The 17,771-nt window shown below is 31.3% G+C and overlaps 3 protein-coding genes across 10 annotated transcripts in view; 1 reads left to right on the top strand and 2 right to left on the bottom strand.

Moving 5' to 3' along the window:
* The window catches only part of LOC105215275 (protein quick-to-court), a 30,149-nt gene extending 20,560 nt beyond the window's left edge, over positions 1-9,589 (bottom strand). For 3 of the 8 annotated variants that reach the window (XM_011189101.3, XM_029042273.2, XM_029042272.2), the window contains exon 1: positions 8,354-8,714. The gene's annotated coding sequence lies outside the window, so the exon portion shown is untranslated. Of the gene's footprint in view, positions 1-5,180; positions 5,433-5,478; positions 5,740-8,353; positions 8,715-9,209; positions 9,402-9,567 lie in introns of those variants that run through there. The other 5 variants (XM_029042271.2, XM_029042269.2, XM_029042270.2 and 2 more) reach the window with 5 other exon arrangements.
* A 578-nt stretch (positions 9,590-10,167) lies between these two features.
* Rpn11 (26S proteasome non-ATPase regulatory subunit 14) lies at positions 10,168-11,551 on the top strand. Its single transcript, XM_011189105.3, has 3 exons — positions 10,168-10,328; positions 10,390-11,155; positions 11,228-11,551. Exons 2-3 carry the CDS (start codon positions 10,391-10,393, stop codon positions 11,387-11,389), a joined length of 927 nt encoding a protein of 308 aa, XP_011187407.1. The 5' UTR covers positions 10,168-10,328; position 10,390; the 3' UTR covers positions 11,390-11,551.
* Positions 11,552-12,899: 1,348 nt separating this feature from the next.
* LOC105215274 (retinoid-inducible serine carboxypeptidase) lies at positions 12,900-17,024 on the bottom strand. The gene is made up of 5 exons (XM_011189097.3): positions 16,757-17,024; positions 13,813-14,384; positions 13,541-13,760; positions 13,266-13,451; positions 12,900-13,198 (listed from the first exon to the last, which is right to left on the bottom strand). The coding sequence occupies exons 1-5, from the start codon at positions 16,815-16,817 to the stop codon at positions 12,903-12,905; spliced, it is 1,335 nt and encodes a 444-aa protein (XP_011187399.1). The 5' UTR covers positions 16,818-17,024; the 3' UTR covers positions 12,900-12,902.
* Positions 17,025-17,771: the final 747 nt, after the last annotated feature.

The raw sequence follows: 17,771 nt of genomic DNA, 5'->3' as shown, positions 1-17,771 counted from the left end.
AGTGGTCACCGCAAAACGTCTTTTTTGAGAGGAGCTCCTTGAGATCAGCTGTAGCTCTTTTTCAAATATATATTTTTACTAATCTTCTTCTTCTTGACTGGCGTAGACAACGCTTACGCGGTTATAGCCGAGTCCAAAACAGCGCTCCACGTATCCCGCCTTCTGGCAGTTTGGCGCCAATTGGTTATTCCAAGCGAAGCCAGGTCCCTCTCCACCTGCACCTTCCATCGGAGTGGAGGTCTCCCTCTTCATCTGCTTCCACCAGCGGGTACTGCATCCAAAACTTTCAGAGCTGGAGCACTTTCATCCATTCGAACAACATGACATGCACATTTTTACTAGTACTAAGTCTTAAAATACAGTTAATATGTATATAAATTTTAATATGTGTATAAATTTTTGGATCAATAAATTAAAAAGTTTTCTCAGAAAAAAATCCGGAAAATTCACTTTTTTCGGCCATCTAACTGTATATAACCCCTTAAAAAGATAACACTTAAATACAAATAAAGGAGGAGGACCTCGAATATAAATTGCCTTGGAATACACCTTATTTTCAAGAACTAAGCCGAAACTCCTAAAGATAGGCAACGGATTTTAATTTTTTCTGTTTCTTACACCGATTTTTCTTTCTTTAGCACAATATTGTTGCTACTCACTAAGTTAGTTAGAATTATTCATATATATAATATATCAATGACTATTATAAGAAAATTTAATATGCAACAGCTTGGATTTTTTTATTTTAATTGTTGATATGAAGACGAAATATACAAAATTAACAAAATTTGCTCAGCTTAGTACTAATAATAAATATTATTCTTATAAATAATAATTTCTAAAAATTTTATTTATTAAAAAAACTCCCAAAAGATTTTCTTACAATCAATGAACTTTTTTATAAGAGGAATTAGAAAATTTACATAATATGTATATTAAGCAATAGTTCAATAAACTTTCTTATTTTATGAACAAAATTAACAAAGCTCAGCTCATAAAAAAATTTCTGTTTTTTGACCACTGTGCAGTTGCACAACTAAATCAAGCTACATACACTCGTATACACTTAACGGCTGGTTAACGGACAAGTGATTTTCTTTCAATTTAACCAATGCATTTACGTATGCGTTCACTCGTAAATCAGCGATTCAAACAAGTCTTTGCTAGCAATAAATTTGCGCAAACACGCACGTAAATTCATCAACCAGCTTTGTCTGCATATTTGCAATTGCTTTGTTGTTGTGTATTTATTGTGGCCACGCTAAAAATTTATTAAAATACCAATTAAATGCGTTGCCTATTTGAAAAGTGAAAATCCGAGACGGCCAATAAACTGGAACAGCGTTTAGTTTACCACGCATAAGTGAGTAGACTTGTTAATATGTATTTAGTCTGTTTGTATATACATAGATAACTGTTAAACGCATAATATTAGTGAGTGAGCATAGCAAATAAATAGTAAATAAATCATAGTTGAGAGCAAGCAGCCGGTGAAACGAGATTTTAAGCAAACAAAGCGACGCTTTTCTCCACACTTTTGTGCAAATTAGAGTTAATTGCAGTTAAGTGCTACAATGGGCTTTACACACTTGCCACAAGCGAGCTGTTAAATGTAAAAATGTAAAAAAAAAGATATTTGCTTTTCACAATTTCGCTGTAAATTATGCACAAATAAAATTGTAATGAATGCGAAATGTGGCAACCACATGCCGGACCAAGTGCTCCAATACAATATATATGTATGTATATATAGACAAACATTTTCCACCGTGCAACATGCATGCATTGGTACGTGTTGTGGCAATAAAATGTGAAATAAGTAGCTACATATACGCGCACACGTTGAAGATGTCGAAAGATTTTCATAACCACAACAACACAGTGTAATCAGTACACTTTGCGGTACATTTGTACATTTTGACGTTCACACCATTTGTGTTGCTGTGTGTCAATGGTAAAGTGAAGAAAACAACAACAATGGATTATTGCGAAAAACAATACAAAATAAATAGTGGTAAAAGCCGTTAAACTTAAAGCTGTAAGACCGGAAGCTACAGCGCAAAAAACGCATGTGAACTTCCTGTTGGACGGTGATGTTGTTGTTTTTAGCGCTTTTTGCTGGCGCACACATACATAAAACAGTGATGATATTTGAAAATTCAATTAATTCATATTTCAACTTGTGTATGTATGTATGTATATATGCATATTTGCTTGTATTTAGGTTGAGGTTTAGCGGGAAGGCGTGTATTTCCAGGCCTTGATGCTTCATTGTGTTTGAAGCTTTTAGTTAAAACATTAGCTTTGTTTACTAAAACTATTTGCTACTAAAATTGTCATAAATTATTATATTTTACTACATTTACCGTTATAAATATTATTAATAGCCCACTGTTACACTAGGGTAATTATTTAATGAGTCCGTTTTGTTGTTGTATATAATTAAATTAATGTTACTATTATTTATAGCTTCAAATTTAGTTAATCATAATTTAATGGGCTAATTTTATTTTTTATGCTCTCGCAACAAAGTTGTTAAGAGAGTTTAATAGTTTTGTTCACATAACGGTTGTATGTAACACCCAAAACTAAACGAGTTAGATATAAAGTTATATATATCAAAGTGATCAGGGTGACGAGTGGAGTTCAAATCCGGATGTCTGTCTGTTCGTCCTTCCGTGCAACGGAACTTGAGTAAAAATTGAGAGATCGAAGATGGGCGAAATCAGACCACTGCCACGCCCACAAAATGGCGAAAACCGAAAACACATGAAGTGCCATAAATAAAACTATATTTAAATGGGTGTGGCTCCGCCCATTTATGGATCAAAAACCATATCAGGAATTACTCCACCAATTTCAATGAAATTCGATTCGTAATATTTTCCTGGCATGCCAATGATACCTATGTTATGAAAATATGCCACGCCTACTTCCTATATACCAGAACTCGAAGTCGATCTGAATCATTTACTTTACAATATATAAAATAAACACTAGTGAAGCTATCGGAACAGAACTTTGCACAAATACTGCAATTATAGTGTGGCCCTTCGCCCTTCGCCCTTCTAAAAATTGCCAAAATCGGACCATACGTTTTTAAGGCCCCATATATCGAACATGAGAACCTCAGTGCTTCTAATATATTTTTTAATGAAAATATAAGTAAGTTTCTCAGATATTTTGCAGAAATTCCGAGGGAATATTTTTCTTCTAATAATATGTCTCCGTGCCAAAAATGAGTGAAATCGGGTCATAACTTCACCTAGCTCCCGTATACTTAATATTATGGTTTTCAACTTTCAATGGACCTTATACTATATGTATACACTAGCAGACCCGGCCACACGTTTTTGTGGCTAAGGTACACATTAAATTAAGTTGGTCCAATCTTGGCTTCGGCGACGATATTGATTACTCGAGGTTGATTTATGTTACGCAGCATGATTACAACCCACACAACGTTTAATTGCAAAGTGAATGGTGATAGTACAGGCAATTTTATATAGTTTGGGATAATTGACTACGTCATCCTGGTTTGTAGCTGTGTCAACTCTCTTGGACCGAAATTCTAAATTGTCGCATTAAGATCATCGATATCTTTTTTTACCACCAATATATGTATGTAGGTCATTCAATCAGTCATTTATGGTTATCATATTGAGGTTTCATTTCAGAAAAACTTCTCTTTCGAGTCAATGAAGTGACGGAAATCTGTTGGAAATGTTATTAATCCATCGAGGTGTCAACTGCGTCCCTACCATTTCCAACTGATTCTACAATCGCAATTTGATATTGTTACAAAAACACTCAAATGTTAGTTGTTAATTGGTGATTCTTTATGTGTCGCCCCAAATTAAATGATTTTAGGCATGCGATTAGCCCGTCAGTAACAGTTGATCCAGGAATAATTGGAAGAGTCTGGCGTAAATCACCCGCTAAAAGAATCCTGGCTCCACCAAAAACCTTCATCGACAATCAAGATCTTTTAAAGTCCTGTGCAGTACCTCCAGCGACTTCTTGAATATTTGGAAAATCTTCCTTATAGCGCTATTTTTGGCGATTTTGCCGACTGGTGTTTCGTTCATTTGCAATTTAGGAGTAATTTCAAGGCCGAATATGCCGTTTGTTTGCCTACAAACAGATGCTAAGTTGTCCCTATTCCCGTTAACCTTGGAGGTGAAAATGAGTGCAATTAGTTCTGGTATTACATCAGCCCTTAAATACTATATATGATGATTTTCTATTGGACTTTATGCCGAATATATAGGTCAAATTGTGTGTTATCTTAATAAAATTACATCAATAAATTGCGAGAGTATAAGATATTCGGTTGGACCCGAACTTAGCCTTTCCTTATTTGTTACAAATTGTTTTGGGCTATCGACACAACCTTATACAATTGAACTTAAATAATTGATCTTAAATAATAAATCATTTATTTCGATAAGGATTAATACTAAGGTACAAATAAAGAGCCTTTTCAAGTAGTGGTATTTTAATTAATTTTTTTTTTATAGAAAATCGCTTATGTTTTTTGTAGATAATGATAAGTTCTACAAAATTGTAGTACATCACTTTGTTATATCTTAAATCGTTTTCGCAGCATTCGCTGAAAGATTTTCTCAAATCGGTTCAGTAGTTTCGGAGCCTATTCGAGACAAACAAACAAAAAACAAACCTTTCCTCTTTATAATATTAGTATAGATGACGAATATGTGGGTCAAATTGTGTGTTATATTAATAAAATTAAATAAATAAATTGCGAGAATATAAAATGTTCGGTTACACCCGAACTTAGCCCTTCCTTACGTGTTTTTGTATATTTTTATTCAATATTTTCTTTTTATTTTATTCAATATTTTTTCGTAATCTTCAAAATACAAAAAAACCAAGAGCATATTAAAGTGTAATGTTTTCAAAACCATGTTTTATAAACAAAAACTCCCACAGATTATACTCATATCAAGGAGATAATAGTTAAATTGAAAACGTATTTACTCATTAGTACCTAAATACATACATACATAATAAAGAGTGTTTTTTATGGCAGGGAGTATATGTATATAAGAAGATAAGCCAAGTAAGGTATGAGATTGATAATCACCTTAATAATAATAATAAATCAATAAAATATGTGTCATATTCATATAAAAATATTTACAAGAACAAATACATACATATAAAATTATTAAGGTGGCCGATTCGCCTTAAATTGTTATAAATATTCAAGTAACTAAATTAATAAAAATTATTTGTATTTCGTGCCACTGGAACTTCAAAAATTTTTCGATTTACTACACTTCATTCACAAATCCACATTTCAAAATCTAATTGATGTTTATTCTGCAAAAATTAGATTCATCACAGTGAATATGCACCAACAACCCAAACAAATGCACCGAACCAATCCACAATGCACTGTTAGTTATGTCTATGACTATTTAAACACTAATTTGTATCATTGCATTCATTAACCTTTTGACTGAAGAGGCACTTTGGTTTAATTATAAATTTTAAAAATTGTTTTTTTTTTTTTTTCAAACAGCAACACGAGCTTCACCGCTTTTCACGACGACAAAATTGCACGCTTGTTATGAAATTTCAACGTGAGCCCATGGCGTATACAAAATTTAATACACGAGTAGCTTTTTAGACCGCGTTACTACTGATCGTTTGCGGCAGTCGGCACAATTTAATGTTCCCACAGCACAGCGCTATCGTTGTCACAGTTTAGTATGTTTTGCGGTTTTTCTAATATTTTTTTAAAGCTCAATTAAAGCATTCACCTCTCCGTGAAGTTTTTTTTTGTACATAGACTCTTGTTTGTTTGCATGTATTTGTACATTAGGGTGGATCAAATTTTATTTTTTTAATTTATTTATTTAAATGTAAAATTTAGATATTTTATTAAAATTGTATATTTTATGATGAAATATAAAACTTTTTTATATATTGTTTTTAATCCAAAGAAAATACTAGTAAAAAATGTATATTAAATTGGAAAATATGTAAAAATATTAATTTAAAAAAAATATGAAAATATGTAAAAATATTAATTTTTAAATATTTTGTAAAAATATTAATTTTTAAATATTTTGTAAAAATATTAATTTTTATATATTTTGTAAAAATATGAATTTTTAAATATTTTGTAAAAATATTATTTTTTAAATATTAATAAATATTCTTAGATTTGAAAAAAAAGTATATTTAATTGAAAATATTAATAATTAACCCGTAACACTTTCAAACCACCCTACAGCTACTTGCCTATGCAGCTTATATTCACGTGTTGCCTGCATTTATTTAAAAAAAAAAAACACATTTAATCGTAGTCTTCGCAGTTTATACAAATTTTGTGCTTCAAAGAATTCGTTATTGCTCAATTAACTTTTTAAATTTATATTTTAAAATCTAGAAACAGCTCTAAAAAATGCCAATTGTTTAAAAGGCAGTTGTTGCAATTTCGCTTATCAATTTGTTGTGTTGTTATGGTCTCTCATTGCTGATAAGGTTTTCAGAGATTCTCGCAATAACGAACTTCACGCACACTGTCATACCTGTGAGGGACTATTTTTTACTATTAGGGTGGCTCGGTATATTTTTGGATTAAAATAAAGTTAAAATTTTAAAAATTTGTTTTTAATTAAAATAATTTTTGATATGTAAATAGAAAAAATGTCTTAAAAATTTTGATATATAATTTTGTAGTACTTTTGACTGATTTCCAATCCTATATATCATATATGTATGCAAAATGAGATCGGTGTTTATATGTATAACATTTTTATGTTTCAGTATATGTGTTACAATTTAAATTTCTGTCGGGTGTGCGCGAGCAATTGGTATTATTTCATTTCAGCTGTGTTTGGCCTACAAATATTGTAATTTAGCCTTGGATCGTTTTTAACATTTCAATTGAAATGGAAAATATTTAACAAATTAAGTGAAGCATGAAACGTATGTATACGGGTAAAATGTGTGACATTAAAATAAATTGTACTGGCATATTGTACTACATTTGCAGTTATATACATGCAGATTTTGTATATATTATATAAAAAGACTTTATTTTATTTAAATATGGTTAAAATTTAATTTACCAACACTTATTCAATGTATATATTGTTGTTAACAAACTCAAATCATTTTAAAAATATTTGTAAAAAAAATATAAAAATTGCTTATTAATTTCTAAAACATCTCAAGAATGTTATCCTAAATTTTCCGTCTATCCGAATAATAGTTTCATAGATACAGTCTGTGGAAGGTGTGCGCTCCAAGTCAGATTGTCGATTGTCAAAAGATCTCGAAAACTATTCAACCGATCATGTTGAAATTTTGCACATGGATTTTTTTCACTTTAAAATAGTTTTAAAAAACAAAATGTCAAGCAAATTTGACCAAAATTTTGATTTTTTTGAAAAAATGTCTGCCAAAATTCCGAATTTCACTTTTTTGTCTTTGCTTCGTTTAAGCACGAGTTTATGGTCTTAACTAAAACACTTATTTTTGTTTTTTCATTTTGGATGATCCTGTCAGGAATTATGCTGACAACGCGGACGCACCTTTTTTCCGAGGGGTTACCGAAAATGACGTCTTAATGGAGGAGTTTTAAATTTTTTTTTTTTTTGAAAATTTCAAAAATTATTCTTTAATCCGGTACTGCCCAGATCTTTTTACGTTTCAAATTTTTCTGAAATGAAATACAACTATCTAAGAATTTTTACCGCCTAAACGCGAAATTGAAGTCTGTTTTACGATTCATTATATTCAATATATAACCTTTGCGGAGAATGCGAAAAATCAGCGAAGTTTGTTGTTTTATCGTGTAATTTTCATTACCATATGGTAATCGTGGGTTGATTCGGATTAAATATGTATCTATAAGACAATAGTCTGAATAAAATAAATAATTTTTTAACATAGAAAAAAATATTGAAAATATGCCTTTTTTAGCCGACAAAACCCATGTAACCCCTCAAGAATTCTTTTCATAAAAATTCTATTATTAATGCGACATATTACGCGAATAATGAAGATATAATATTGTAAAATTTAATTATTAAAAAAATAATTAATTAAATATTATTTCGAAAAATATTTTGAAATTTATTTAAATAGTTACAAGTAACTTAGAAATGCTTTAATAAGCCAGAAATGTTATAATCGACTCAGCAAAAGTAACTGGCTTATTAATATGTTTTCAATATTCCATATTCCTGCTATTTTTAAATATCTCAGACAACTGTTTGGCTTCTTGCAAATTCAATAACAAGCACTACATGGTAATTCTATATATATAGTTTAACGTAATTATGGGTAATAATAATACCAACGCGGCGCTTACCTGTCAATGTACCCCCGATAATATGCGAAGGCTGCAATTTTGCTTTATAACTTTATGATTTTATTGAAACCACAATGCAGGCAGACAACCAACAATTTGCATCGTCAGCAATCAATACTATATTAATAAACACATATGCCACATATACAAATGATGGATCTACATTTGCATGCGCAAAAGTCTGAATTTTTTTTTCGCAAAATTTATGCAAATTTAACAATTAAGCTTAACTGGTGCTTAAATTTTTATCGTCCAAACACTTGTGTTTTTGTTGTAAACAATTAAAAGCCAATCTTTAGAATTTTAGTATCAAATATAAATGATTACAGTTCACTCTTTCACTACGCTATGAGAGCAACAGCGCTCATCCGGCAACAGACTGCAACTGAAACTTTTCAAACTTATTAAAACACAACAGCTTACTAAATGGCTCAACTCAGCCAACAACCAATGTGACTTGTAGACTACTATTGTTGATTGTACAGAAGAAAAAAAAAAGAAAAATCGTAAAAAATATATAACAAAAAAATCGTGGAAAACAGAACTGTTGTAAGTCATGGCAAAATACAATAATCAAGTAAAAAAAATTAAACATAATTAAAAAATGAAAACAACCAAGAAAATACAAATGAAAACTCAGGCACACACATACGGCTACAAGTATACACATTAGTACCTTTGGTTTAAATTAAGTATAATAGCAGAAAAAAGTCAAAAGTTTGTGAGTACATTGAGTAGAGTAGTAGTGCTCGAAAAATGCCTACAAGCGTTGGGTAAACATTATACGTATGTATGTGTAAATGTGTGTGTGTGTGTCCAAAGCAAGCAAAGACGATAAAAAATATTAAAAACAAGCCTGCAACTTGATAATTATACCTATGGTAGCTGTATTTATACTATAACTACCTAGTATTGAAGTGCCCTCTTTTCAGCCAATCTGCCTCTTGGCTAGCTAACTGTGTAACTTATACAGACTGATAGACTGTCTGATTTTGCAGCAACCGTTGCGGTTTGTGATACAATAAGTGAATGCGCTACAATTCAAAAGAGATGCACTCGGCTACCGTTTCAACATATATACACACATACCAACAGGTATGAATGTAAGTAGCCACTGCGGCTAATAGAAAACACTTCTTATAACAGTAAGATTTTTTTGCTATTATATTATTTAACACTGTATTAAATTAACAGCGTATAAATTTAATAATCACCAAATAACGTTTATCGGACAGGCACTACAAATCGTATATAAGCAACAGCTTAATTCAAAAACAAAAAAACATTATAAAAATATAAATGTTTCTATTAACAATTTTTTTTTCAATTATTTTTTAATTATTTTTGAACGTCTTTCTAAAAATTAATGTCAATTTTTTTTTTTACTTTTTAATGTGTATTTTTTATTCTTATAGTACAGGGAGCTCAAAAATTATGAGGCAATTACCTGTATCGGTAATGAGATGCAACCACCTTTCTAAGCGCGTTCGTTCATGTCTTTTCTTGCGGAACGGTATTTTAGCGCTCATGCATATGCAAGTATTTGTCCATTAAAATTATTTTCAATCAAAAAAATTAAATATCTAACATGAAATTAAATGTAGCGCCAGTAATAATAACAAAAACTTTAATATATGACCACTATAAAATAATAAATTATTAAAAAAGAAATAAATTAGTTCTTTTAAACAAATCATACATTAAATAAACAAATACATTTCATAAAAAAACATATTTTTATATATATTAACTAATTTCTGACTCGCTACCTTTATGAACACGCTCGCCAAAGCATCAACAACAGTTTGCGTTGAACGCACCACATCGCTGTGACGGTGCACATTTGTAGCTGTCAAAATTCTGGTGTGACATTTGTAAATTTTGCTGTGTTGTGTTCGTGCATTTTTCTTGCAAAATATAGCCGGAATATTTAACTTATTTAACAGCGCGTTTTTCTATATATTTCAATTATAAGGTAAATCAAGAGATACAGAATTGAGTCAAATAAAAATTCAACGCATTTCTATTATAAACAGTATGGATCGTCTACTACGTTTGGGAGGTGCAATGCCACAAGCTGCACCACCAACAGATGCGCCCGTTGTGGATACCGCTGAACAAGTATACATCTCATCATTGGCGTTATTGAAAATGTTAAAACATGGTCGCGCTGGTGTACCCATGGAAGTGATGGGTTTGATGTTGGGCGAATTCGTCGACGATTACACAGTACAAGTCATCGATGTTTTTGCTATGCCACAAACTGGTACTGGCGTCTCAGTCGAAGCTGTAGATCCAGTGTTTCAAGCGAAAATGTTGGATATGTTAAAACAGACTGGACGCCCAGAAATGGTTGTCGGCTGGTATCACTCACATCCTGGTTTTGGCTGTTGGTTATCCGGTGTGGATATTAATACACAACAGTCATTTGAGGCGCTATCAGAGCGCGCTGTTGCCGTTGTCGTCGATCCGATACAATCGGTTAAGGGCAAAGTAGTTATTGATGCCTTCCGTCTCATCAACCCGAATATGCTTGTACTCGGCCAGGAACCGCGTCAGACCACCTCCAATTTGGGTCATCTGCAAAAACCTTCGGTGCAGGCATTGATACACGGTCTGAATCGGCATTACTACTCAATTAGTATTAATTATCGTAAAAATGAGTTAGAACAAAAGATGCTGTTGAATTTGCACAAAAAATCATGGAAGGATGGACTCACATTGGCCGATTACAATGAACATTGTTCCATCAATGAAAGTACCGTGCAGGAAATGCTCGAATTAGCCAAAAATTATAATAAGGTAATTATTTGAAATCGTATAATTGTCTCAAACAGCTGAATATATATTTTTACATTTATTCTAAACTTACAGTCGCTGGAAGATGAAGAAAAAATGACACCCGAACAATTGGCGATCAAAAATGTGGGCAAACAAGATCCTAAACGGCATTTGGAAGAGAAAGTCGACAAGGTGATGCAAAACAACATTGTGCAATGCCTTGGCGCTATGCTCGATAGTATTGTGTTTAAGTGAGCTAATGTCTTTTCCTGTTGCATTTGACATGAATTTTTCAAAACCACATATACACAACTCAAAGCTGTACAACACGGTTCAGTTTACTACGCATTAATGTATTTTTAAAAAGAACATCGTAAATGAAATAAAATATAGAGATAAAAATACTTTTGTACTTCACTACGGCAGCAAATCATTTAAACGCTTTGGCTTAAGTAACAATGTAATAAGTATTAGCAATGTGCGGAATCGAATCTATATTTATTGTGTGGAACTATTCTATTTTCTCTTCTGTTGGGTATTTTAGATATGAATACTGCTTTCACAAAAACAATGAATATTATTTATTCTTTAAACAGTAAAAATATGTTATTTTAAGCTTAATAAATTCCAATACTCACACGTAGTATTTCACTTTCTAAAGCGTATGTGGGAACGAAAAATAACTAAGCAATTCAAACATTTCAGTTCATTGATAGTTTAGTTCATAACGGGAACTTAATAAAACAGCTGAGCTAATATTTTCCTGTTGTATTTGACTTGAATTGTTTCAAAACCAAAACAAATAAAATATAGAGATAAAAAATGCTTTTTGTAGTAAAGAACTACAGCAGCATATCATTTAAACGCTTTACGTTCAGTGAAAAATTAGTAAGTGTCATCAATGTGCGCAATCGTATCTATTTTTATTGTGTGGAATTGTCTTATTATTTTTATTTGGTGGACATTTTTGACATGCATACTTTTACAAATACAAACAAATAATTTCCTTTCTTTAAACAATAGGTTACTTAACGCTTAACAAATTTCACAACTCAATACCCCACACGCCTAAAATAAGTTTTGATAACCAAGCGTCTTACAGACTTTGTACGTCTGTGTTCAAATTCTACATATATACAACTCACCAAAGGAAAACCCGCATTTGAAGATGAGGGAAGCAAACCTCTAGCTCCATATCACTTATACCAAATAATGGTACCTTCGGTAAATATCATCTAGGCATAATTTTCGTTTCTCAGTTATCTATTTTTATTTGAGGTGTATTATTAACAAGCTTATGCTTCAATTTGCTTCAAAACTTCATTTTATAATTAAATTTTAACATTTTTTAAGAAAATTATCAAATACTATGAACACTATTCAACTGTGTAAAACCAACTGTCAGTTTCCGGCGGCAAAATACACTCTATGGAAACAAATGCATGAACTTGGCAGCACTGAGTGATGACAAAATGAACGCAAAAACGCGCACTAGTCACATTTTCAAATATGAAAATTGAATATCGTAAATTCTTTTTTCGAAATTCTTTCGAACTTTTTAAATACAGTTGAACTTCCCTAACTCGAATCACCATAATCCATTCCAATTCAAGAGTTCGAGTTATAGAATATCGAATTATGGAAGATAAACTGTATTTTTGATAAATTGAGAAATAATATAACATAGTATTTATAATAATAATTGATTTATTATTTACTCATACAAAGCACTGAACTATTTATCGAATTTCGTGTTTAAACTTCCGACTCAACCGAAGTTGGTGAATTTCCTTAGAATATGTCCCATACCGGCAGGATTGTCCGCAGGCACCATATGACCAGCGCGATTGATCCAGAACATAGTGAAATTGCCGGCGCTCTTCTCATAACCCTCCAAAATGCGTTCAACATTAATGCCTATGCGTGGCGCGGCCAAGTATGCAGACTTATTATTCCATTGCATTTTTTCAATCCAGTTAACTGTGCCGGGGGTAGCACAAATCAAATCCAATTGCCCGGAGAATACACCCACCTTCAAATCAGTGTTGTCAAGCAGCTCTTCGACTAAACGTTTAAAATAAGAAATATTTTGATGAAATGTTTTCTACGAAATATTTTTGAATATATTTACCGATATGTATGACGGGTTTCATGAAATCTCCACTTAATCTGCTGAAAGTGGGATTGCTTTGAGCACCCCATTTTACAGGAGACGTTATATTTAAGGCCTGTTGTACTGGTCCACGCATTAAGTCCTCCAAAATTTGATCGCGATCCTCATCTATATCATATTGCACCATAGTACGGTACATTAATTCTATAACAGTAAATGTTGTTGTTATTTACAAATACATGTACATGTTATTTACGGACATATATACTATACGTATGAGCATTGCTACCTACCCACAATATTGTTACTTCTCAGTAATGCATTGGCATACGCTTCACCACTGGTTGGTTTCTCAATATTGTAAAAGTCTACACCTTTGGACTCACGCAATAAAACTCCTTGCGTAGTGCCCCATTGGCTGGTGGCTTGCGTCCACTTGCCTTGTTTGACTAGACTTTCAGTTTTATTGGCAGATGCCGAAATCTTCTCATAACCATCTTGATCCACAACGCCCTGGTAAATATAAAAATATTATTTAAGTAAACTGCATTAATTAAACACTTACCATTTGCAACAACAATGGCGCCCAAGCCAACACTGAATCAATCGGTGAAGTCCATGGATCACCCAATGCCACCGAACTCAAATTACTACGCAACTCACCACGTTGTATGGCATAATACAATTCTAAAGCGAATTCAGGCGCCATTTTACCACCATAACTCTCACAGAAGATATGCAGTGGCACACTTTCGAATTCGGGATGTTGCTGATAGAAACCTTTCATCAAACTGACCAAATCCAAAGCAATCTCATTATTATTCTTAGTTAAATAGCGTATGCTATCCACATAACTGTAACCACTGCCAACGGGATTGTCAATGAACAGCACATTCATATCCTTCACCCATGTGTGATTACGATAATTGCCATACAAATCCAGTGGACCCAACTCTTCGAAATTGCCATAACCCGTGGATGAAGCACCGGGACCACCTTGCAACCAAATCGCCAAAGGACGTTCCGTGTATGTGCTCACATTAGCCGTCGTATAGTAGAGCCAGTAGAACATGTGTGCACCTTTGCGCACATCGACGAAACCCCAATCCTGTTCGCCGGGACCATAGCCGCGTTTGGCTAGAAGTCAAGTGGTTAGTGAATTAATGGAGGCAAATGTGTGATTACGTAAAGCGACAGACAAGTGTGTATGTACATATATAATAGTGTTTTGAACTCTCATGTTTGATTTCTATTTTTGTTAATACTTAAACCCCATAGAAGCTAACAATTTGTTATAGTTTGTCAAAAGTGTCATAGTCATTAAGTTTTAATATCTCAAAATTACCTTAACATCAAAATTTATTACATATTTGACAGACCGCGTAATGTTAATACCTCTCAAATTTTTTTTTAATAATAATAAAATTAAATTGTCGTGAAGTCGAGAAGTTTTCTGATAAGTTTAGTTCATTTTTGGGATAACTATAGAAATACAGTACATTTATCATTTTCTTTGATTTTCAAGGCGAATTAAACATTAATATACAAATAGATATCCAATGACATATCTATATATGTACGTAGTACCAAAATGTATAACATATTTGACAGACCGCGTAATGTTAATACCTCTCAATTTTTTTTTAAATAATATTAAAATTAAATTGTCGAGAAGTCGAGAAGTTTTCAGATAAGTTCGGTTCATTTTTAAGACAACTAGAGAAGCCCAGTACATTTATCATTTTTGATTTTCAAGGCAAATTTAACATTAATATAAAAATAGATATCCAATGACATATCTATATATGTACGTAGTACCTCTTATCAAAATAGATTTTAGAAGTCAATGGCACTATAAATTTGAGTATTAATCTGCCAACTAATAAATAATATTTATCCCACACTAAATTATAGTGAATCAATTTGAAGTGTTGACGTCACTGTAGTTGTCATTTTCAAATTTATTTATTATTTTATTATTAGATCTTTGAAAGATATGTTAAGATGTAAAGTAATATTTAAATCATGTTTAAAATCTTTGAACTGATTTTTTAGGCTTTAATTACACGCTCGCAACAAAAGTTGCTAAGAGAGTAGTATAGTTTTGTTCACATAACGGTTGTTTGTAAGTCATAAAACTAAACGAGTTAGATATAGGGTTGTATATATCAAAATTATCAGAATGACGAGACAAGTTAAAATCTCTAAAACTACTCGACCGATTTCAACGAAATTCGGTACATAATACTTTTTTGACACCCTGACAACACGGATGGAAAATGAGCGAAATCGGTTCACAACCACGACTATTTTCCATATAACTCAATTTTGAATTCCATCTGATTCGTTCACTTTATAACATATACAATACAGGAACTAATGAAGATAGCGGAATAAAACTTTACACAAATACTATATATCACTTATGGCTACACTTGTGGAAAAATTGTCGAAATCGCACCATAACTTTTCAAGGCCCCGGAAAGGGAATATAAAGAACTTAGAGCTTAAGGGTAATTTTTCACCGAAAATATCGGTAAATCTATCAGATATTTTGAAGTAATGCAGAGGAAATTTTTTACTTTTAAATGTGTGTGTTCCAAAAATTATTAAAATCGAGTCATAACTTTCCCTAGCTCCCATATACCTAATTATGGGGTTTTCAAAAATACTTTATGGGCTTTATTCCGCATATATCGGTTAATATGTGATATATCTTCGTTAAATTAAATAAAGGTATAGTCTTGAATATAGTCCACCTTGGCGGGGAAAATGAGTGAAATCCGTTCAGGAATTACCTCAGCCCTCATATACTATATAGAATGATTTTCTTATTCTTTTGGACTTTATGCAGAATATATTCAAATTGTGTGTTATCTAAATAAAAATACATCAATAAATTGCGAAAGTTGTTTTTAAACATAATATTTAAATTTTAAATATATTTAATTTATATTTTTAAATAATTTTAAAATTCTGTTGTATATATTAAATCGTTATCTTTAATATCTGAATTAGAGAGACTTCGAGTTATGGAAGGTAATTTGTATGAAATTTGACTTTTATATCCAATTCAAGAGTTCCAGTTATGGAGATCTTCGAGTTATAGAAGTTCGAGTTATGGAAGTTCAACTGTATATGCATTTAAAAAACTTTAACAAAGGTAGGATTATAAATCATTTTAAAATTAAGTTATTCCTATTATATTAAACGTAATGACTATAATACTTTTTAGTAGCTTTTCGAAATTAAAAAAAAAAAATTACAATGGAAAGAAATAATGAATATAATAACAAAAAATGTATTAAAAAACAGAAATAATATAAATGAAATATTAAAATGTAATTGAATGAAATTTATAATAGAAATTGACATGAAGTTTTTCTATTTAATTACAATTTTTATATATTTTTATTTTTTTATATTTTTTATATTTTCTATTATTTTTTATAGTATGTATAATATATCTTTTCTATTTTTATTAATTTTTTTTATTTTTATTCACTTACCTGTTGTGGCCGTAACACAAATTGCCAGTAAAATTGCTGTGCAGATTAATTCGACCCGCATTTTCAAATAATTCAATTAAACACCGAAAACAAAAGTAAAACCGTATATAAAACAAAACCGAAAATAGGGCAAATGTCGATACGTTTTAAATACAATTTTTTATCTATGCTCTTGCTATTTTTTTATAGACTTCTTTGCTCAGCTCGGTGCCGTGTTGACTTATTGCGAGAAAGTCTTCAAATTACCTTCTGCGCCGATTGCTGAGCTGATCATGTCTTTTATTGGCAAATGCGCGAGGTAACTTCTAATCAGTCACAACAACAACAACAACAACAGCACGTGTGACTCAATAGAGAGGAGTGTAAATTAATAGAGGGATATTTAAGAATATGTCAACTAATTGTATACAATTGTAGAGTTTATCAAATAGCAAATAGATTCTGAAGTATTTGCTCGTATATGTAAATATGTATGTATATATGTATGCGTATTTATCTTTTTATTTTAATTGGTTTTGAATGCATTTTTGTTTTGTTTTAATGCTGGCAGTTTGTATGCTTAAGCCATTTAAGGAAGATAGATAAGAGATCTATTATTTACAATGTTATATGTACATAAAACTGTAATATATATTTTAATTCAATAAATTTCGGAAAATGAAATTTTATTTAAATTCCATAAAAGGGATAATAATAACAATTTCTGTTATGTCTTTTATGAATAGCGTTAATAACGGTTCTAATTGAGCTCAAACATTTATTACAACAACACAAATGAACGGATATTTGCCAATTAGAACACTATTAAAATTAGTTCAAGATTATTAGGTCTGTGATTAATATACAGTTAATTTGATTTTTAGAATAATGAAAAAAAATACGTTGAATTTGTAACGGTCTGCATAATAATATTATTTAAAATTAAAAGTAACTTCACTAAAAATTCAATTTATTATATTTAATATTAAAGTTTAATATAAAAAAATTCCGAAATTCATTTTACCGCCCCCACTTG

The sequence above is a fragment of the Zeugodacus cucurbitae genome, chromosome 3, assembly GCF_028554725.1.
Source record: "Zeugodacus cucurbitae isolate PBARC_wt_2022May chromosome 3, idZeuCucr1.2, whole genome shotgun sequence".
In the NCBI taxonomy this organism is placed as follows: domain Eukaryota; kingdom Metazoa; phylum Arthropoda; class Insecta; order Diptera; family Tephritidae; genus Zeugodacus; species Zeugodacus cucurbitae.
Note: the sequence above shows the minus strand (reverse complement) of the source record. Positions and strands in the feature narration are given on the sequence as shown.

What these genes read in the sequence shown, in the direction of transcription:
- LOC105215274 (XM_011189097.3), bottom strand. Translation starts at nt 16,817, where the DNA reads ATGCGGGTCGAATTAATCTGCACAGCAATTTTACTGGCAATTTGTGTT. An exon ending in TTGTGTTACGGCCACAACAG is followed by an intron (nt 14,385 to 16,756) that starts GTAAGTGAATAA and finishes CTTGACTTCTAG; the next exon opens with CCAAACGCGGCTATGGTCCC. An exon ending in GAAACCCGTCATACATATCG is followed by an intron (nt 13,199 to 13,265) that starts GTAAATATATTC and finishes TTAAACGTTTAG; the next exon opens with TCGAAGAGCTGCTTGACAAC.
- Rpn11 (XM_011189105.3), top strand. Translation starts at nt 10,391, where the DNA reads ATGGATCGTCTACTACGTTTGGGAGGTGCAATGCCACAAGCTGCACCA. An exon ending in TAGCCAAAAATTATAATAAG is followed by an intron (nt 11,156 to 11,227) that starts GTAATTATTTGA and finishes CTAAACTTACAG; the next exon opens with TCGCTGGAAGATGAAGAAAA.